Genomic DNA, 22,857 nt, shown 5'->3' on the forward strand with positions numbered 1-22,857 from the left:
TCCTGTACAGTAAGTTCTGTGATGGTAGGAGATGCATGGTTCTATGGGAGCCATGAAGGGAGCTGGGAGCCTCTGGGGACAGCTCAGCTCTCACAGGGACATGCTTTTAAGGAGTTTGGGGCTGGGTGGAATCTGATTTTCTCTTCAGAAAAATGCAATGTGGACCTCTTTTGGAGAGATTGGAGAGATCATGCAGGTCACAGTTTGTAATGACCGTAGGAAACATGATGGTGGTAAATGTTAAGATTCTTGCTGTGTTTAACTTGTGTGTTTGTGAATGTGTGGGTGTGCTTGTGCCATGGTGTGCCTGTGGAGGTAGAGAAAGCCTGGCTGGAAGTCTTTTCTTTCCTTTTATCATGTTGGTTCTGGGATTCAAAGGCAGGTTATTAGGCTTAGTGGCAAACATCATTTCCCACCAAGACATCTCACTGGCATGTGGGGATAATTTTTGTTTGTTTGTTTTTGTCTTTCGAGACAGGGTTTCTCTGTGCAGCCCTAGTTGTCCTGGAACTTGCTCTGTAGACCAGGCTGGCCTTGAACTCTCAAAGATCTGCCTACCTCTGCCTCCCAAGTGCTGGGATTAAAGGCATGTGTCACCTCTGCCTGGTTCCTATTTATTTTTTGAAGCAGGATCTCACAGTGTAGCCCTGGCTGTCCTGGAGTCTTCAACTCCTAAGACCTGGGATTAAAGCCATTTGCTACTACACCTAACTAACTCATGCTAATTTTAAAAATTATTTTAGACGGGTGATGGTGGTACACGCCTTTAACCCCAGCACTTGGGAGGCAGAGGTAGGAGGATATCTGTGAGTTTGAGGACAGCCTGGTCTACAAAGTGAGTTCCAGGACAGCCAGGGCTACACAAAAAAAACCCTATCTCAAAAAACTTAAAAAGCAACAACAACAACAATAAAGTAGTCTTTTAATGGTGCTGGAGAGATGGCTCAGAGGTTAAGTTCACTGACTGTTCTTCCAGAGGTCCTGAGTTCAATTTCCAGCAACCACCTGGTGGCTCACATGGATACATGCAGGCAGAAAGCTGTATACATAAGTAATATAAATAAAAATGTTAAAAAAAATAAATAAGTAAACAAAAAAAAAGTAAGAACTGGCATGGGGATGAGAGTTGAGTTAGTAGGGAATGTGAAGAGAAATAGGAGTACCAGGAACCCTTTAAGGCCTTTAGTTCATTACCTAGGTGATTTGCTCAAACACAGGAGGAGATATAGTTAAGGTCAGTTTGCAGCTTAGGTGCCGGTTTGGGGTGATGATGTGACAGATAAGGAAGGCAATAATACTAGCTAGCTAGCTAACATTGGTTGGCTGCCTCTAAAGGAAAGGCTTTGTTTATGTGAATTGTTTAATTGTAACAGCAACTCCTCAGTTTGTAAGTGAAGAGTCTGGGGCACAGTGGGTTAAATAACTGAGCTCAGGGCTAGGGAGTGGTGAGGCAGAGCCCTGTGGGGCAGTCAGAGCCCTGTGCTGTGATCCCTTCATTGCACTGCAGGCAGCTTTCATTGAGATGGAAATGTCCAGTTGGTGTACAGGCCTGGCACCACAAGGAAGACCTAGACTGCAGATACAGACTTGGAAACTGTCAGCACGAAAATAATGGTAGAAGCCATGCTATCCAGAGAGGTTTCTGAAATGGCAGGCACACGCCGTTAGGAATGCCATTTGTCAGTAGTGTTCCTATAGTAGGCATTGCCAATAGATGAATGGCAGTAAAGGAGACTGAGGAAGGGCTAGTTGAGATGAGACGCCCAGAGAGAATGGCGCCGTCAGGGCCCAGAGGAGAGCGGTTTCTGACCTGGAGGGCTCAGCAGTAGCATAGTGCTGCTTTTTCCAGAATTTGTTTGAAGGTTGAGTTTGCAGGGTTGTATTTGGCAAGCAGGTCCCTTGTGACCTCAGTGACAGCCCCAGAACACTTGAAGGTGGGGTCAGCGAGCAGAGAAGGGTAGTGGTGGTTGTATTGGTCTGTAAACCGAGGCTGTAGTTTTCTAGGAAGAGAAGAATGTGGTGGAGGACTGCAGGATCTAATGTGGGATGGGAAGGAAATGAAGTCATAAAGAGCCAGTAACTTGGAAGAAAGAACAAACTTAGGGAGAAGCATTTCCTTTTATTGTAGGTGTTACACTGCAGTGTCAAAACCAGCCAGCCAGGTCAGTTGGGGCTCCAGAGTGCCTAGTGCCAGGGCACTGTTGGCTACCACAGACCTAGGTGCACCCTACAGGATGGCAGCTTTAGCAGATTATAATGCTAATGGATCCCCCAAGATCTGGAAGAGATTCTCAGGTGGTTTTATGGGACAGGGTCTCCCATTCAAGGACTGTTGACATTGGGGACAGGTAAATCCTTTGTTGAAGGGGCCAAAGAACTCTTCTGTTTATCATGTTTTTATTCATTCAGCATGTCTAGTCCACAGGCAGTAGCCCTCTGTCAGTTTAGACAGCCGGTGTGTTTGCTGGACAGCATGGCTTGCAGCTGAGAGCTCCTGCTTGCTAGTCCATCTAGCTCCCCTCACTTCTGTCATAGTTTCTCCACCCTATTTACCATCTTTGGGCACTCCAGCTCTGCCAATTTAGAGGTCATCTTTCTTAAACTCTGGCCTTTTCCCAGAAAATTTCCTCTCTGGAAATAAACTATCCAACAATCAAGACAGAGATCTATTCTCCTATAAAATTTGGTTCAGTGTTAAATGTTTGATTGTTTATTTTGATTGTCTTATTTTTGAAAAAGAGTTTCTCCCTGGCTATCCTAGAACTTACTCTCCAGACCAGGCTGGCCTTGAACTCACAGAGATCCACTTGCCTCTGTCTCCTGCATGCTAGGATTAAAAGCGTGCAATACTACTGCCTGGCTTAATGTTCAATGGTTTGATACGGTATTTAGGGAATACTACAGGTCATACATTAATTGTGAGTGTGTGTGTGTGTGTGTGTACATATGCCTTGTGTGGGTGGCTGTGATGTTCACATCGTGGCTAGCAGTGGGCACAGGTGTTTTCTATTACTCTCTGCCTTTTCGTTTCTCGTTCGAGTCTGTGCCTGAGACAGTCTTCCTTTCTTGGCTGGACTGGAGACTAGTGAGCTGCAACAATCCTGTTGTTGCCCCTCCTTGGAGCGGGAGTTAGTTTTCTTCTTTATCACATGGGTCCTAGTGACTGAACTCAGGCCATCAGGCAGCATGCACCTTTACCTGCTGAATTGTCTCTCCTTCTTAAACTCTAAATTTTGAGAACATTTCAGATATCACACACAAAAAAATCCCCATGTTTTCTTACTATTTTCAAAATATAATTTATACTGAGCGAAGCTTGTGATCACATTTTTCTTTTTTAGACAGTATCTCTAACCCAGGCAGGCTTTGAATTCCTTATGTGGCCTAGGATAACCTTGAACTTCTGGTCGTGCTATGTTAGAGTGCTGTCATAAAAGGCATGCTCCACCACACTCAGTTTATGTAGTGCTAGGAATCAACTCATGACCTCATTTGTGCTGGGCCAGCACTCTGCCAGCTGATCTCCCTCACAGCCATTTCTGTAAGCTCCCATCACAGGTTCCCATGGGAGCAGGGAAATGGAGCCAAGTGGCTTGTTGTCTTTGAAAGATTTCTTTTTAGCTCTTGCAGTTTCCAGACTGACTGTTCTCTGCACACTGAAGCTAACTGAACTGTGCATGAGGTTGTATGCAAGGCCTTCAGCCACAGGCCTAATCTAGCCTGGTGAAAGAATGTCCTAGACATAAATAATAAATACATTATAAAATTCTGAGCATGACTGTGGAATTTGAGATATAGATGTCACCTAAACCTGGGCCCAAACTAGCATTTTACAAAATGATTTGTTCCTAGGTTTTGTTACGTATTTTTGTCTCTCTTTTCCTCTCTGCAGTACTAAGGATTAAGCCAGGGTGTGCTAGAAGTGCTTGCTCTCTATTGAGCTATGCCCTCAGTGCCTTTCGGGTGTGTTTGAATATTTATCTTTAATGTAAATGGCTAGTAGCTTATTCTTGTGGTTTTGCTGTTTATTTATCTATTTTTCCATGTTTTGCCTGCCTGCATGTCTGTGAATAACATGAGTGCAATGCCCATAGAAGCCAGAAGAGGGCGTCAGATTCCCCTGGTGCTAGAATTACAGGTAGTTGTGAACCAACCGATAATGAGTGCTGGGAATTGAACTCAGGTCTTTTTGCAAGAGCATCATGTGCTCTTAACCACTGAGCCATCTGTCCAGCCCCCTGTTTTTACTTTTTAGCTCTGCAGCTGATTTTTAACAATATATATATATATATATATATATATATATATCCCAAAAAATGTTATCATTTGTGTCCGTACAGCTCAATAAATTGTCAGAGGAAAAAAAATGTCTCTGTAACCACAAGTTAAAGAAATGGAATATTATCAGTTCTCTAAAAGTCTAAAAGCTGTCATCGGTGCTTTCTTTTTTAAGCTTGTGTGAGGCACACACATATAAACCTAGCACTTGGGAAGTAGAAGATGGAAGATTAGAAGTTCAAGGTTAGCCTCAGATACAAAGTGAGTTTGAGTTTAGCCTGGGCCACTATGTGAGACCCTGGCTCAAACAATATATATATATATATATATATATATATATATATATATATATATCAAATTCCGATAAAATATGCGTAGGTCAGTGGGAAAGTACATTTTCCACATGTCCAACATCCTGGGTTCAGTCTCCATCAGCATGCGCGTGCACACGCGCGCACACACACACAACACACACAAAATGACAGTGTATAAACTGAATTTACCATATTATTTCAGGTTCTCTTTAAATTTTTTTTTTTTTTTCCTTTTTTTGAGACAGAATCTTATTACGTATTCCTGGCTGGCCTTGAACTCACAGAGATTCACCTGCCTCTGCTTTTGCTTCTGTCTCTTGAATGCCTGGGTTAAAGGTGTGTATCACCACACCCAGCTCAAGGACCACTTAAATTTTTTTTACATTTTACATGGGTGCCCATGCCATAGCATGCACATGGATGTTAGAGGACAACTTGCACAATTCAGCATGTAGATTCTGGGGTCAAACTCAAGTGAAAGGTCCGTGATGACAAGTGCCTGTACCTGCTAAGCCATCCCTCGGCTGTTACTTCTGCCAGATTACTGGCACTTTGGACATTCACATCTCCCTGTGGCCATCACCACCTTCCATTTCTAGTACACTCCTGTCTTTTCGGGACTGATGCTCTGTCCATTAACCAGAAGCCTGCTTTCTGTCTGCCACAGTAGTCTTGTGTAAATGGAACCATGTTCATGGGGCCTCAGAAGCTTGTGCCCTTTTAGGGCTGGCGTGTTTCACTCATCAGTCACATCTTCAAGACTTGTCTTTGTTCTAACGTGGGCCACATTTTCTTCTCTCTTTAAGGCAGAGTGTATATATATATATATATCCATATCACATCACAGGATGTATATACTCCATTATGTGTTTCCATTCATCTGCTCATGGGTTTTGGCTTTTGTGAATAATGTTATTTATGAACATGATTATAGTAATATGTGTTCATATCCTGCTTTCATTATTTTGGGTATAAACCCAAAGGAGATTTGTTATGTCAGATAGTAGTTTGATTTTTTACTTTTTGAGGAACTTTCACATTATTCTTATAGCTCTACCATTTTTTAAAATTTTTAAAGATGTGACTCTCTACATGTGTGTATGTGCACTGTGTACATGTCTGGTGCCAGAGAATGTCAGAAGAAGGCATTGGATCCCCTGGAATTGGACCATGGTTGTAAGCTGCCCTTTGGCTCCCGAGACCTGAAGCCAGGTCCTCTGCAAGAGCAATGAGTACTCTTAACTGCTGAGGCTCTCTCCAACCTCTGGCTCTACCATGTTTATTTATTTTTTATTTTTTTCATAGTCTGTGTCGGTCTATCAGGTTTTATTTATAGAGGCTGATGAACTTTAATCAAAGTTACAAAAACGTGGTCTAGCAAGTATAACAGGGCCAGAGAGAAGGGCTCATGGGAACAGGTACTTTTCTTCAGACCCTGAGGGAGCCCTTCAGTGGAGGACAGAGGATCTCTGAGGCAGGAGATAAGAAAGAGCTGAGGCTTGGGCAGTAGGGCTTGCCCTTACCACCCACTCCCAACCCCCCAGGCCCAGAATTGAACTCTAGCCCCATGAACACAGAGAACTTGTGTTGCTAGTCCTGCAGAGCAGGGAGAGGAAGGACTGTTAGACCTCAGAGATCACCCATTGACAGACCACAGAATGGAGAAGGCCACAGCTGCCCCTGCACCTGTCTTGGTTGGCTCCAGCATGGTCTGGTGTTGCCTGTAGGTTGTTTGTCAGCCTGTGCAGGGTGAGGTCATAAGTCAGAGAACTCTGATCCCTCCATGAGTTACATGTGTCCTGCGTGCTCTTCACTTTTCTATACGGATGCCAAGGAAAATAGACTAGAACGTGGACCACTCTGCTTCATGGTGGCCTTGGAGGCTGTGGGCTGAGAGCCTGTTGCAGTCCCTTGATGGCAATTCAGCTTCTGAATGGGGAATCATAAAGCTCAGGCACAGAGGGCTGCTGCCATCTCATCTTGGCTTTCAGAGTCAGTTCAGAGGACCAAAGGACCCTTTGTTGTCCCTTCTCTTTTTCCTCCTTGTGTTATTTAATTTTTGAGACAGGGTCTCATAAAGTAGTCTTGGCTGGCCTGGAACTCATGCATAGAGCAGTCTGCATTTAAAGGCATATGTCACCATTCCTGGCTCCTTTTTGTGTTTTGAGGCAGGCTCTTGCTATGTAGGGTCGGCCTTAACTTGTGATCGAAAAAGAAAAACTTCTACTTCTTGAGTGCTAAGATTATAGAAGTGCCTGGCCTCAGATATCTTACTACTCATAAGAACTCTACCTATGGAGATTTTTAAGTGAAAAGATTTCATGTTTTCTTACCAGTATTTTCTTCCTCTTGGCATTTAGATGGCATCAAGGACGGGCAGGTGTTTGAAAGAAGCTGTCTAGCAGCTGTCTGATCTTGCGGTTGGTGCTGACAAGCTCCTAGCTGCCATTACTGTCATTGCCTAGGAATTTGGGGCTGCTGCTGTACAGGCTATGAGGAGAACTCATAGAAGTGTCCTTTGTGGACACTGTGGAAGAGCTGAGAGACTGGGCGATGCCTTTGGATGTGAAAGCCTTTGGGGCCTGCCAGATACAGGCAGAGTCCTTGCAGTAAGAGAGGATGCTCTCCAGGTTTTTCTTCATTCTGTCTTCAGTCTGCAGGGAATCTGGGTGTGGAGGCTGGCAGTGCTGAGTGGAGAAAAGACCACATTGGTATCAGCCCTCCTTATTGCTGAGAAGGAGTGATTGAGCTTCAGGGAGAAATCGATGAAGGCCTCCCCTGTGTCACTTCCAGAGCCTGCGAGTGACAGGTGCTGTGCAGAGGGCTTGGTTGAGGAGTGGGAAGGAGAGTCTGCAGAGAGGTGGATAGCTGCTTAGGCATGGTGGGTGAAGAGTTAGATGGTGGGTTCATTGTAGCACAAATTCTAATTGATATTAATAATAAAAACCCAGAGACAGATATTGGGGTTAAAGCAAAGTGGCCAGACCCTAGACAGTTCTCACCTCTACCAATGCTCAGACCAGGGGGGGGGGGTCCTGTCCTCAGATAGCATCTCCAGACTGCACTGCTCCTCAGTCTGCATTGAGCTCCTGTCTTCTCCTCCTCCTTATATTCATCTCTAGTGCTGAGATTAAAGGTGTGGGATCCCAAGTGCCAAGATCATCTTTGTGTGAGCTCTGTTTCTCTTTTAGACTGGCTCAATTTCATGTAGCTTAGGGTGGCCTTGAACTAATAGAAATCCGTTTGCCTCCGTCTCCCGATTGCTGTAATTAAAGATGTGCATCACCACTGCCTGGCCTCTATGGCTAGCTAGTATGGCTAGCTAGTATGGCTAGCTTTGCACTCTGATCTTCAGGCAGACTTTTTTGTTATATCATAAGCAAAGTATCACCACAGTTCATCAGTAGCACAGCTGTTATTTTGCTGATGGAGTTGGTTGTCAAATTGGTTGTTGTCCAAATGGAAAATTCCATAATGTGGTAAAAGAATAGACTCCTGAGGATGTGTCTCTCCGAGATACTTCTTTTGTACACATTGGATGATACCAGACCTGAGTAGGCTGTTTGCAAAACACGTGAGCTGCAACAGCAGTAGGGAAGGGTCTGTAAGGTCAGCTTAGAGGCCATGGTGATGTCAGTTGGGGACTGCAGAGCCAGCCCAGAGCCTGAGAGCTCACCTGTTCTGGGGTGGATAAACCATCTTAAATTTCTGAGTGTCCCAAAAGTCTCAGTGTCTTTGCATTCTTGTCAACGTTTGTTTTTCTGTACTGTTTCTCCTCCTCCTCCTTTTTTTTTTTTTTTTTTTTTTTTTTGGAGACAGGATTTCTCTGTGTAACAGTGATGGCTGTCCTGGAATTCACTTTGTAGACTAGGCTGGCTCCAAACTTCCAGAGATCTCTGCCTCACAAGTGCTGGGATCAAAGACATGCACCAGCCTTATTTTTCTTATTTGTTTCTTGTGATGCTAGGAATCCAATTTAAGATGCCTTTCAATTGCTAGGCAAGGGCCTAGCCCTAAGTTACACTCCCAGCCTTACCTGAGGCTTTAAATAAACAAACAAAAAATAAATAAGCTGGGCATGGTGGCACAGACCTGAAATCTTCGAACTTGGGAAGCAGAGGCAGATGATCTCTGAGTTTAAGGCTAGCCAGGGCTGCATGGTGAGACTTTTCCTGCTGTTTAGCTAATTATGAGATAAGGTTTAATACAGCCCAACCTAGCCTCTATGTTGTCAGGCCGACTGACCTTGAGCTTCTGATCTCCTACCTCTGCCTCCAGAGTGTGGATCACAACAAGCACGCATTCCTCCCCCATACCCTGCAATGTGATGTTATGACCGAATCCAGGACTCTGTACATGTTAGGCAGGCATGGCATTCCCAGCCCTATTTAAGCTTTGATTTTTAGTGTGGGGGTTGGTGCACAGGCCATGGCTTTCATGTGGAGGTTAGGGGACAACTTGTGCAAGATGGAAGATGGATCCTAAGTATCAAATTCAGGTTGTTATCAGGCTTGGTGGTAAGTGCCGTTACTCACTGAGCTGTCCTGTTTCTCCACCCCTGCCCTCCCATCTACGACTGTTCCCAAGCAGAGAGAGACAGAGAGACAGATTGACTCTGACAGACATGGAGACACAGAGAAATGGAGACCAAAAATAGTAGTAAATTCCTATGTCGGTCATCTAGCTTTAGTTTGGGAAGCTTGGCCAGTGTTGCAGGTCTGCCCTTCCCCCCATTCCTGCAGTGTGTATTTTCATTCATCTCCCAGAGTGGTTAACTCTGGTGGTTTAAATCAGCCAGTGACACTGTAGCAACCTAGTCTGTAGGTTGCTGGAAGTATATACTGTGATAGTCACATAAGAAACCACCTAACTCAGACTTTAAGTGCCGCATCATTTCATGTATTCCTTTAGTTGTTTCTTTGAGATAGGAGCTCTCCATGCAGTGCAGACTGGCCTCAAACTTGTGACCCTTGCACCTTAGCCTCAGCCTCTCTAGTGCTGGGATTATGAGTAAGTGCCACAACCTTCAGCTTAGCAATATCGTTATGTCCTGTCCTGATTAATAGGATGCTATAGGAGGCAAAGGATTAGCAAATCACTTAAAGATGATAATATATACTGGTAATTGAAATATTTATATGAGTTATAGTTTTTAACTCTATATAACTACAAGTTAAACTGTGATTTCATTTTTCCTGGTATTTCTGGTGTTTGTATATACTATGTACCGCATGGTAGGCGTTTTGTTTATAATAGCATGGGCCTACTGGTGCTACTTATGTGTGGAATTACACTTATGTGTTTGCCCTTTTTCAATTCAAGACAGGGTTTCTCTGTGTAGCTCTGGCTGTCCTTGAACTCGCCCTGTAGATTAGGCTGACCCAGAACTCAGAGATCTGCCTGCTTCTGCTTTCAGAGTGCTGGGATTTAAAGTATACTCCATCACAAATGGTTGTGTTTGCTTTTTTAAACTTTCCATTTTAAGGGCCTCTAGAATAGTGGTTCTCCCCTGGGTTATCAAATGGTCCTTTCATAGGGGCCACCTAAGACCATCTGCATATCAGATATTTATGTTGTGCTTCATAACAGTAGCAAAATTACGGTTATAAAGTAGCAATGAAGTTAATTTTATGGTTAGGAGTCACTACAGCATTTGGAAAGTTGAGAACCACCTAAAGGCAGATCCCAAGATGGAAGGTTAGCCCTTTAACGTGCCTGATAGAAAGTTGATGTGGTGAGTGGAGTAATACAGATATATAAAGACCCACTCCTCATATGCTTAGTGAGTGCCGGGTAAAAACAAAGTGCATTTTATGTGGATTAAGTAATTTAAGCCCCACAACCCTCTGAGGTGGTGTTATTATCTCCACTGCACTTGTGAGGGATAGAGGTTAGAGAAGTTAGTGTGTGTGTGTGTGTGTGTGTGTGTGTGCTCCAAGAATGAAAGCCGGTAAGTGACAGAGTCAGGGACTGACTGAGGCAGTGTGGCGCCAGGGCTCTTCCTTGTGGCCATAACACTGTCCTCTACTTACTCCACACTCATGTAAGTAAAGGGAATGTGAGATAGAAAATGCTTTTAACATCCTGTGGGCTCTGTGGAACTTGCTTTTTGTTGGTTCAGTGCTCCTTGTAGACTCAATGATTACAGAGAGAGCATTTCATCCCAAACATTTATTCCTGTTCGAAAACTAGTATTTTCAAATCTGGTCTCCATCTGAGACCTTATGTTCAGACAAAGAACGCTTGAACTTTTTAGTTGAATTGGCAGATCAAGAGCTTGCTGGCAGGATATTGCCCGTAGTATTTAGACTATGAGTGCTGACCTGAGCAGTCATTTGTGCATGTCATGATGTCTCCACAAGGCAGTGGTGAGGATGTGTGTGTTTTATGCATCTTTGTAGACTGGCCACTTCTTCATAAAACAGAACCTATCTTACATGAATCCTAAAAGCCTTTGGAGCTCCTTAAATTCAAGAACTACTGAGTCTTTTGGAATAGAGTTATGAACAATGCAAATTGTCTCCTTTTCTGGAGACCTGATAAGTAGCATAAATAAAGAAGCTGTTCATTTTTAAATGCTTAAGGTTGAAGCCTAGAGTGGGGTTCCTTCTCCTAGCATGGGTTTACATTCTTCCTTAATCTTTAAGTCAGGCTAACAACTACAGTGTGACAAGCAAGCCAGTGGTCTGTTTTCTTCTTTCTATGACTTAGCTTTTGTCTCTGGCTGGGCTCCCAGACACAAGCTAGACCTGTTGTTTGGGGGTCAGCCAAGTATTATGTGGAGGCCAATAACGTTCTCACATTCATTTTCTTTGTCGTAGGTCTATGAAGGACTAGACATCATCACCAATAAGGTCTCTGCCCAAGAGCAGAAGATGTGCCGGCACCACATGATCAGCTTTGTGGATCCCCTCGTGACCAGCTACACTGTGGTGGACTTCAAGAACAGGGCAACTGCCTTGATATCCTTAAGGAGATACTGCACCCAGGTTTGGTGGGCTTCTAGTGGCGCCTTCTTCTAAGCAAGGACACCTACTCCCAATAGGCAGTTTCCCTGGGAACTCATTAGAAGTGCTGACTCTTGAACTCCACTCTAGACCTACTAAGTTAGAGTTTGCACTATCACAAGAGGCCTGTATTTTTATTATTGTATGTGTACCACGTCTATGTGTACAGGTTATCATTTCGAAAGATTTTACCTTGTTGAGCCACGGTCTCTGTTGTTTCTGCTGTCCTGTGTACTCCTGCTGTCTGACCTGTGATGAGCTTCCAAGTGAGTCTCCTGTTGATGTCTCCTGTTTTGAAGTGTGGATGCTGGAATTGTAGCTGTGTGCACCACATCTGGCTTTTTATGTGGTCCCCTGGGGACTGAACTTGGCATCAGGCTTGCTGGACAAGTGCTTTTACCAATCGGGTCATTTCACCAGCCTACACATGATTCCTGAGGATATTTAGGAAAAAACATTTTATGACGGGGACACTGATTTAGGAAGTCTATGTTCTAATTCTGAAATAACCTCTTTTGACCATGTTGTTTTTGCTGGGTAAAGCTTCAGTTTCCTGCCCTGTAATTATATTATAAATTTATAATGATAATGCAGTCACTGAAAACTTCAAAGGGATTGTTGGATAGGAAAAGATTCAGAAAAATAGTTCTGGATAAGATAAAACATTTTTGAGAAAAGGAACTTGGTGAAGTAGTTTACACCTATCATTTTAGCTATAGGGGAAGCAGAGACAGGAGGATTGGACATTCAGTGCCAGCCCGGGATACATAGTGACACCATCTCAAAAGCATAAAAGACAAAATCAAAAAATGAGTGATATAAGGGGCTTGCTTTATATTTTAAAATTCAGATTGTCTTTAATACCTGAACTGCCAGCTATTAAGACAAACATTGAAAAGTTGTAATAACCAATGGGGGATGTAGCCATTTGTCAGAGCACTTGACCAATATGAATGAATGGGGTCTTAGTTCAATCCCGGGGGGGGGGGGGGGGAGAAAATCTTGAGCCATTAACTTGAGGGTGCATTGACAGTAGCAGTTATAAAATACTAGGTGAATTTGTAACACTGGGGCTGGTGAGACAGCTCAGGGGGTAAAGCCATTTGCCATATAAATCTGATGACCCACATTTGATCACCAGATCCCAGAGAAGGAAAAATTCATTCCCAAAAGTGCACACCACAGACACAGAAAAACATATACACACAAAGCAAACACATAAAGCCTGTAACAGAATAGAAAATACAGTGTAAATTGAAATGAATGTATACATTTATCTCACACATTTCAGAATCGTTAAGAATGAATGGAAGTTCTGGGCTTTGGCCCCTGCAGAGGCAGAGGCAGGTGGATCTCTCTGAGTTTGGGTTCAGCCTGGTCTACATAGCAAGTTTCAGGGCTACATAGAAAGACCCTTTCTAGAAAGAAAAGAAAAAAAGGAATTATAATTATTTTTGGCATGTTGTTTTGGAAGAAAGTGAAATTAGCTTGTCTTGTATAAGTTGTATTTAATAAAACATTAGAGATTCCAGATGAATTTTAGTGTTAAATACATAACACACACTTACGAAACTTTACTTGATTTTTTTTTTTTATTTTAAAATATGGTTGAACTTTACTTTTTGTTTTGTTTTTCGAGACAAGGTTTCTGTGTTGCCCTGGTTGTCCTGGAACAGACTATGTAGACCAGGCTGGCCTCTGGAAAGCAAGAGGATTAAGGTCCTGGCAGCATGCAAGCCTATGCTAAAAAGCTTGTCCCCAAACAAACAAATAAAACAAAAGGTTTATGATTTTCTTAAATGAGCATCTCAGTTTTGCACTTAGTATCAGTAAAAACACCCACATTCTCACTCTTAGAAGAATGTACAAAATTTGCTTTGCTCATAGGTTTTTTGTCTTTTGTCTTTTTTTTTTTTTTTTTTTTTTTTCTTGTTTGTTTTTCTTTTGGGGTAGGGAGGGAGTTCCTAGACAGGGTTTCTCTGTGTAGTCTTGGCTGTCCTGGACCTCATTCTGTAAACCAGGCTGGCCTCAAAGTCAGAGATCTGCCTGCATCTACCTCCCGAGTGCTGGGATTAAAGGTGTGTACCACCACTACCAATGTAGGAGTTTTGTTTTTTTTTTTTTTTTCAGTAAAAATGAATAAATTGTAGCCACGTGCATCTGTCAACACAGAAAAATTTTATAAATAATGTTGGGAATTACAGGTTGCATGTCTGTTTTTACCTATGTTATTATAAAGTTACAAAAGCAAACGCTCTGCTTGGTGTGGTGGTGCACACCTGTAATCCCAGCACCTAGGAATGGAAGGTAAGGCCACTGGCCACACAGCAATTGAAGCCAGCTTTGGACAAACAGAACAGTATAAACTTAGGGGGAAATACTGAAGCATAGAGAACAAGTGACTAATGTTCTTAGTACATGAAGGACTCTCTCGTGTCTTACAGGGCCTTGTCTATAATTCACATAGGAACAAGTACAGGTACAGTGAGAAATGTGAAAAAGGTTTGCCCTCCTTGCTAATCATGGACATGCAAATCCAGGCAACAAGATAATGTTTTTGACTACCAAATGGACAGATTGAAATGCAGATAGAAATTGCAGGTCTGCCTACTCTGCAGGGCTGTTGTGACAGATGTGATGATATATATGAAAGCCCTTTGTAGTTTAAATCCTATCACCAAATATGAGATCTTGCTATAAGACAACTGGATTGTTGATAAAGAACTGACAAAGTAGAGAGTGTTTAATGTTTTGCAAGAACAGAAGCAGCTGACTTCATCAGGTCAGCTCTAGGCTAGATTTATGAAGTTTAGTTAAGAGAATAAAATCATAATGTCAAACTGAAAGCATCTTAACGAGCTCCAGAATCCCAGCACTCGGGAATCCAATGGGAAGATGGGGAGTTCAAAGCTATCCCACGCTTAGATCAACAGACTTGGTGTCAATCACCGTTACCTAACTCAGCCATCTTGCTAGCCACTGTTTTTTGAGGTAAGGTCTATGTAGCCCTGGCTGGTCCTGTACTTACTATGCAGCACTTGCTATGCCTAGGCCAGCTCTCTCTCTCTGTCTTTGTTCTACTCTACCTGATAGAATCCTCCTAGTTCGACACTGCAGGTTGGCTGGCAGGAAGGAATAAGGAAATGATTATCTGTATATTGAAAGTCATCTTTCTGTTTAAAAAAGCAAAGTCTTAGTTAAAGCAAGTAATTATCTGCTCAACGGAGATTCTAAAGAGAAGCCCAAGAAGTAGAACTCTTAAGAACAATAGTGGCTGCAGTAAATTAAGTACTTACTAGTTTCAGGCATTAAGTAGAGGCTTGATGCACACTGTTACAGTTAAAGCACTCTGGGGGTTTTACAGGTGAGGAAACTGAAGCTCATGTAGATTGAGTAACTTGCCCAGGAGTGAAGCCCTGGAAATTGAGGTCTGGTGAGGTCTTGGTGGCTGAACTCTGACTGAGAACTATGGTGTGGGGGAACCAGCCTGTGCTTTATCTTAGAAGGCCAAGTCCCACACTGGATGTCCCTTTGGCAAGCATCCTTGCCTTGGCCTTATTAAACTTAATTGGAAGACCAACAAAACAGTGTTTTAGCAGCAAGGCCTAGGCATTTCTAGAACCAGGTACCATTGTAGATTCATGTCTGGTTTACCTTTTCTGTTTCTAAATTTCAAAAAGTGTATTTTATTTTATGTGTATAAATGCTTTGACTACATGTATGTTTGTGCACCATGGGCATGCCTGGTGCTAGTGGAGGACAGATGAGGGCATTGGATCCCTTGGAACTGGAGTTACAGATGGTTGTGTTGTGAGCTGCCATGTGGGTGTTAGCAACTGAACCTAGGGCCTCTACAAGAACAGCAAGCGCTCTTAACCACTGAGCCGCCTCTCCAGCCCCCTCATTTTTTTTTTTTTTTTTTTTTTTTTTTTTTTGCTTTGCTTTGTTTTGTTTTGTTGTTATTGCTGTTTTTGAGATAAGGACTCATATATCCCAGGTGGGCTGATCCTCTTGCCACCATGTCCGATTTATGTGGTGCTGAGATTAAACCGAGGTCTTCTGCATGGTAAGCACTCAATCTTCCAACTGAACTCCATCCTCAGATTTTGTGTCTGGTTTATGGAAGTCTCTCCAGATCTAGTTGAAAATGGTTCCATGAAATTATAGGAAACACTAAAGGCAGTACCACATCCTTTTGTTTTCTCCCTTTTAATCTTAGCTCTCCAAACAAATGTGATTTCTTGTTTTATGTGTTGTATGACTCTTTTGTTGCATATAAGTCTGTGTGCCACATGTGTGGCTGGTGCTTGAGGAGGTCAGAAAACATTGGGTTCCCTGGAGCTGGAGTTACAGATGGTTGGGAGCCTCACATGGGTGCTGGGGATTAAGCCCAGTCCTCTGGAAGAACAGCCAGTGCTCTTAGTCACAGATCGGTCTCTCCAGACCTCTGTTGCCCTCATCTGTCTCATGTCCTCCCTTTCTTGTTTCCCTTTTTTGACGTGTGTGTGTGTGTGTGTGTGTGTGTGTGTGTGTGGTATATATGCTTGTTAGTGTGAGTATGTGCATGTGTGTATCTGTGTGGTATATGTGCTTGTTAGTGTATGTGAATGTGTATGTGTGTGTATATACATGTGCACAAATGCATATGTGGGTGGTGGCCTGAGGTATGCATCTACAAGCTGGCATTTGTAATTTCTTGCTAATAATCTTCCCAAGTGAGTCAGGGTTCTCTTATTGATATTAAATAGCTTTCTTAATGTTTACATTGAAGATATTTTTGCTCGAGACAAAATTCCTATTGTCGTGGGAGGAACCAATTATTATATTGAGTCTCTACTCTGGAAAGTTCTTGTGAATACCAAGGTAAGTCAGTCTAATTCACTTGTAACTCACTAAAGAAATGGTTCCTATTTTTTTCATGCCAAATAATTTTAGTGGGAGGAAGGTTGACTCTTACCTGTTTCTTATAGTCAGCAGCTGTAATTTTCCTACTTAATATTCTGAACAAATGCCACCTCCGTATATGAGTGTGCTCCTCCAAACTGGCCTAAGGGTAAGGGTTATGTGTGGGAAACAGGCTCTGTGTGGATTAATTAGCATCCCTGTGTAAGTTAGCAGTACATCAGTCTGACTCAGCGTTTCCTGGCTGCCAGCACAGTGTGTATATCAGAGATGTCCAACATTGACCTTCCTTATGGAGGTGCTACTGTGTAGGGCAAGACTTGGCAAATGGCAGTGTGCTGACCGTTCCAGTTCACTCTTTGGTCTTCCTTGGGGAGGGAGGCTGGACTGCATTCCTGGATATGTTAAAATAGACACGGTAGCCCAGTTAAAATAGTCAAGCATAGCAGCAAAGTACTTTCCTACAAGGGAAACTGCCCTTCCTCTTTGTTTATTGTGGCCTCAGTACTTACATGGCATATTGGAATCTTTGGTTTATGATCTGTCCCTCACTGGATGGTTAAGATCTTCAGAATCACCTCTGTTTTTTATTTCTAAGGCTTAGCAAGATGTCTGGCCCATTTATAGTCTCAATGTTTATTGAATAAATAGTTGGATTAAATTTATTCTAAACCTTCATGTACTACTAGCCCCAGGAGATGGGCACTGGGCAAGTGGTTGACCGGAAAGTAGAGCTTGAGAAGGAAGATGGCCATGAACTTCATAAACGACTAAGCCAGGTGGACCCAGAAATGGCTGCCAAGCTACACCCACATGACAAACGCAAAGTGGCCAGGTAAGAACCTCCATTACCCCGAGTTCCTTAGAGCTGGGAGACAGTAAAGCACTTGGCTTGGTGATAGTTGAGATAGATATGTTGTTCTGTTCAGTGGGCTCAGAGGCCCTAAAACTCAGGCCCTGCCTCAGTCCAACTCCCTCAATAAACAGTTGCACCCTACTTTGTTGTTACATTTTAAAGGCATAGTACCATATTGTTTTTCCCTAGGGCCTATGTAATCTTGCTTCATTTTCTATTTGATCTTTGCTTGTATAACAGTTTTCATATAAAATTTTCTGGCATGCAATCCGTTTACATTGTGACTTGAGTTTCATAATTGATTGTGTAATGCTGGGTTGTGCCCCAGCAGCTTTCCCAGTGGGAGGTGGAGTTTATAAGCTGTCTCATAGGTCGGCTCGCCTTTGCATATGGAAACTTGATTGTAGAGAAGAGAGGTGGTGAATGAACTCTCACGTGCTTCTTTCGAATTGTTTGCAGTTGGAATTACACATGTTGCTTTCTTTTTCTGCAGTGTTTGGAGTGGTTCCTGTGTTTGGCACAGGAGACCATCTCAGGATTGATTTATTGTGTGATAGCTACACATATCACTTGTTATGGTAACATTGGTGCTGGGGGCTTACAGAATATTCTACTCAAAAGATATTTTAATACCTGTGTTTCTTATACTTTTCCATTTTTCTGCCTTCAAAGAGCCATTTAAGAATACCCCTGCCCCATTGTGCCCTATGAAATTTTACATTAAAAGAGAAAGGTCTTTTATACAGAGGTGTCCTTGGAGGATCACATTCTATTTTAAGTGCTTCTCTTCTTGTTGAATGCATTATCACCCTGGTAAGGATGATATTCTAAGAGAAATGTTGTTTGTGCCTAAGTAGCACACTTTATTTCTGTTGTTGAGATGGGATCTCATGTAGTCCTGACTGGCTTAGCTGAGGATGGCCTTGACTCCTGGTCTTCTTGGATTTGTGTGACGGTGCTTGGAATCAGGCATTTGTCACCATGCCCGACTCCACAAACTTTATTTCAATCCAGTATTTTCATTTTTTTTTTTTTTTAACACAGGGACATAGTGAACATTCAGTATACAGTTCTGTGTACTGTAATTTTAGAGCCTGCCTTTACTTTTCTCTCCTGATCAGATCGTTATTTCTTACAGCATCCCCCTGAGCTGCTTGAGAACTTTGCCTCAGGAAGTCCCTGGGTTCTAAGCAAGAGCTCCAGGGAAGATGGGAACCTTGTATCATCTCTCTGGGGTAGTGTTTGTATTCTTCCCGTAGATAAGTGAGGTATTGCCAGGTTTTTCCTTTGCGATGCTCTAAGTGGCCATGGATATTGAAGGACAGGGGTCCCACTCTGGTGTTGGGGTTTCAGGAACAGAAGTGGGTCAGAAGGGAAAGATCACTTTCCAGCTGAAAAGCTGTGCTCACCTGAGTGGAGAGTGTGGCTTTGGGAGCTCAGTTACCTGGTGTTGTCATGTAACAGAGTATACACAGACATAGGCATCCGGTCACGAGTGAGCATGGAGGCTCTGCCTTCGATGGTCTTTGTTCCATGAGAGTGTACTGGATTAGCCAGGAGCGTTCTTGATTAATTTTAGACATATTTAAAAAGAAAGTGGATGAGCTGGATGTACGGCATACTTTAGTACTGTGGGAAAGGCACTCCAACGAGACCAGACTTGCTGGCTTGTACAGAGTGTCCCAAACAAGCTTTCACTACTCACTTGAAAGTGAGTCTCCTTCTGTTTGTATAGAGGAAACCTGTTATTTCTGAGCCCATTTAACTGATTCTAGAATGTATTTTTAAAAGAACAGTGTTATTTCTCACCCAGAGTTTAGGTGCCTTTCTGAACAGCTTTAGGATTAGAGTAAAGCTGGAACTTCTTGGTTTGGGAATTTATACATGAAGTTGACAAATGAGGCTTTCTGTAAGATGGTCTTTCTCTTTATTCCAGTTAAGAATGAATATTTCCTAATGGGTTTCCGTTCCCACCTCCTATTTTAAACAACTTAGGAGCTTACAAGTATTTGAAGAAACAGGAATCTCTCACAGTGAATTTCTTCATCGTCAACATGCAGAAGAAGGTGGTGGTCCACTTGGAGGCCCTCTCAAGTTCCCTAACCCATGCATCCTCTGGCTTCATGCTGACCAGAAAGGTAAAATGCCTTCCATCTAGAGTCCATCTAAGGTAAAACGTAGAGTACTAGGTTCTTGTGTATCTAGTGCTTAGAACCATGACTGATACTGAACCCTAAAATATGCTATTAGGTTTATTGTGGCAGTCATAATGACTTAGGCTCTATTCTGTTCCCTTAAGTATTTCTGGAAAGGAATGGAAGAGAATGCTGGTTCTCAGATACCAGAGTAGGGTAGGATGGGTAGAGTGGGAAAGAGACTGCTGTTTGGAAGAGGTTGAAAGATGAGCATGAGAGAATGTGTCCATGGATGGAGGTCTGACCTCATGGTTGACTGAAGGCTGGGTTACCAATTGGCCTGAGAAATAGGTGGGACGGTTAGTTAGCTAACTGGTAGCATTTGTTGCCGAAGTATTATGATGCCCTGTCTGTTTCGCCAGCAAATATTCAGTGAGCATTTGATAAAGCGCCAAATACTCTGTGGTTGCTGTGCTGTAGAAAGGAGTAAGAATTCCTGCCCTTGCAGATCTCCTGGACGGTGGGATGATAGAGAGGGCTGCAACAGAGGATCGGCTCAGAGTGCTGTGGACCTAAGAAAAGAGATGATGAACACTCTTTGGGGATTAGGGAAACAAAATGGCTACCTGGGCAGGCAATGCAGTACAGTGGTGAATTGCCCAGGCTCAAAGACATTATTAAACTTAAGACACTTGCTTCTCTGTCTCCCAGTTTTGTGAAGTTTTTTGTTGGTTGGTTGGTTGGTTTTTTTCAAGATAGGGTTTCTCTGCATAGCCCTGGCTGTCCTGGAAGTCACTTTGTAGACCAGGAAGCTGGCCTCAAACTCACAAAGATCTGCCTGCCTCTGCTTCTTGAGTGCTGGGATCACAGGTGTGAACCACCACTGCCCAGTTTATTCTATGAGCTCTTATTTATTTATTTATTTATTTATTTATTTATTTATTTATTTATTTTCTCTTTTGGTGTTTGGAGACAGGGTTTCTCTGTGTAAGTAACCCTGGCCATCCTGGAACTTACTTTGTACACCAGGCTGGCCTTGAACTCACAGAGATCCTCCTGCCTCTCTTTCCAGTGCTGGGATTAAAGGCATGCAATACCACCACTGCCTGGCTGTTCTGTGAGTTCTTAAGACCAATTAGTTTACCTTTATGTATTTCAACTCTTCTATAAAATAGAAATGATAATAATATACATATTTCATAGTATCCATTACTATTCAATAAACTAACATTACACAAAGTTGCGTGACTGAGAATATGGCTTAGTAGTAGAATAGTTATCTGATGTGCACAAATCTCTTTATTCAATTCCTAGCACTGAGAAATAAATGAATAAATAAGTGGAATTCAGAGTACTTGCAATGAGCTTCATACATGACCAGTCCTCAGTAAACAAATTTTAGCAAGGTATGAAAAGGAGCTGTGTTCATTAGAGACTGAGAAACAGCAACAATAAAGATTTGAAGCAGGCAATCAGAATCATAAAGATAATTTGCTCTTAAATTGCCCTCAGTTAAGAGTTTATGGAAAAATGTAACTTTTCTATAATGAAATATTTGAGTCAAACCTTGCTCTACAGTTCAGTATAAGCTAATGGCTTTGACTCATGGCAGAGCTGTATCTGGCTGCTGCACCTGGATGATGATGCTGTCCCACTCAGCTTGGTAGTTCAGTACACACCAGGACGTCACCTGGGGATTCTGAAATTGAAGGAACACAAAGTTAGAGTAAAAAATATGACAAAAGTTAAGAAAATTACCCACTGGATGTGTCACACACCTTTTATCCCAGCATTCAGGAGGCAGAGGCAGCCAGATCTGTGTGAGTTACAGGCCACCCAGTCTACATAGTGAGTTCCAGAACAGCCTGGTCTACATAGTGAGACCCTGTTTTGAAAAAGACAAGAGAAAAGAAAAGTCAACCAGGGGACCCTCAGCCGATTGAAAAGCAGTAGGTATGCAGGCTACACAATAAAGTACTCACCCCTCATTCCAGCTGTCATATGCTGTTTAAATAATAAGGAGGCATATGTTTCATTCAGTTTTGCTTTGCTCTTGCACAGTTCCAAGGTGCAAGTAAATGCAATATGAATTTTCATATACTCTGAAATCTGAATACATTGATTTGGATAAAAACCCTTCTTTGTGGCAGCCTGTTCAATTCACCATGTGAGTGTGTAGTAGGCACCTGCCACATGCTGCTCATTCATGGGCTTTTTTAACTCAAGTTCTAGACAAACGCTTGGATAAGAGAGTGGATGACATGCTTGCTGCTGGACTCTTGGAAGAGCTGAGAGACTTTCACAGGTGCTATAATCTTAAGACCAGTTCAGGAAATAGGTGAGGCTTTGCCTGCTATTCTGACCTACCCTCCATTGCTTGTCTGTAGTTGCAAGACCATAGACATACTACTAGCTTTGGATCTACTTACTAGCCTTTGGCCTTGGCATTGGCAAGACCTGCTGAAGGAGGTTTATTATATACCTGTTATAAGGGTGATTCGCTTTTCTTTCAGACATTCCCAGGAGTTACTTTTAAGGAAGTAACCTGGGGACTGATGGGGTGGGAAAGGGAGAATTTCTATCAGTAACTGTTCAGAATCTCATCAACAAGATAACATCAGAGGCCCTTACTAGCTTTCAGAAGCTGTGGCTCATTGCTGATGCTCTCCTGTTCCCAGCCAGGACTATCAACATGGTATCTTCCAGTCAATTGGCTTCAAGGAATTTCACGAGTACCTGATCTCTGAGGGAAAATGCACACCAGAGACTAGTAACCAGCTTCTAAAGAAAGGTGTGGATTCCTCCGTTTAACCTAGTCTTGAACTCCTTGGGTGATAGTCTGAACTGAGGCTAGAAGAGTCTCAGCTAAACACCTAGATTGTTATCTGTGAAGTCTAACAGTGTGCTGATTTCTTTTGCTCTTGAACTGGGAGGGGCTGTCTTTTGATGAAAGTGCTCACCTGGATGCCCGTGTCTGCTGTATCTTCCAGGTATTGAGGCTCTGAAACAAGTAACTAAGAGGTACGCCCGGAAGCAAAACCGATGGGTTAAAAACCGATTTTTGAGCAGTAAGTCCCACTTTTCTCCTCTTCTGGATCCATTTTTGAAAACATTGACGTCTTCTGCTCACTTAGTAAATGAACATTAGTCTCTAGATGTGTCCTAGGAATTTAGACCACAGGTGGGTTTTTCGCATAGATGATTATTCAGTGGTGTTTTCTGGTGAAGTTTCAGGAAGAAAAAAAAATAACAGTTAAGTTTCCCTTGAAGATTTTCCCTATTCCTTGAACAGATGGTGGTGGCTACAAGCAGGAGGTAAGAACAAGCTAGCAACATGTGAGCAGGCTGGATGTTAGATGTGATTC

The 22,857-nt window shown here is 42.7% G+C and overlaps 1 protein-coding gene across 1 annotated transcript in view; it reads left to right on the forward strand.

Annotated features, from left to right (window-relative positions):
* The window catches only part of Trit1 (tRNA isopentenyltransferase 1), a 46,723-nt gene that overhangs the window by 18,842 nt on the left and 5,024 nt on the right, over positions 1-22,857 (forward strand). Inside the window, exons 2-10 of the mRNA XM_051188709.1 lie at positions 11,414-11,581; positions 15,014-15,032; positions 15,912-15,914; positions 16,371-16,462; positions 17,191-17,336; positions 19,353-19,495; positions 21,719-21,830; positions 22,171-22,283; positions 22,483-22,560. Coding sequence (XP_051044666.1) covers positions 11,414-11,581; positions 15,014-15,032; positions 15,912-15,914; positions 16,371-16,462; positions 17,191-17,336; positions 19,353-19,495; positions 21,719-21,830; positions 22,171-22,283; positions 22,483-22,560 — 874 coding nt within the window. The remainder of the gene's footprint in view (positions 1-11,413; positions 11,582-15,013; positions 15,033-15,911; positions 15,915-16,370; positions 16,463-17,190; positions 17,337-19,352; positions 19,496-21,718; positions 21,831-22,170; positions 22,284-22,482; positions 22,561-22,857) is intronic.

This window comes from Phodopus roborovskii, unplaced genomic scaffold, assembly GCF_943737965.1.
Source record: "Phodopus roborovskii unplaced genomic scaffold, PHOROB, whole genome shotgun sequence".
Lineage (NCBI taxonomy): Eukaryota > Metazoa > Chordata > Mammalia > Rodentia > Cricetidae > Phodopus > Phodopus roborovskii.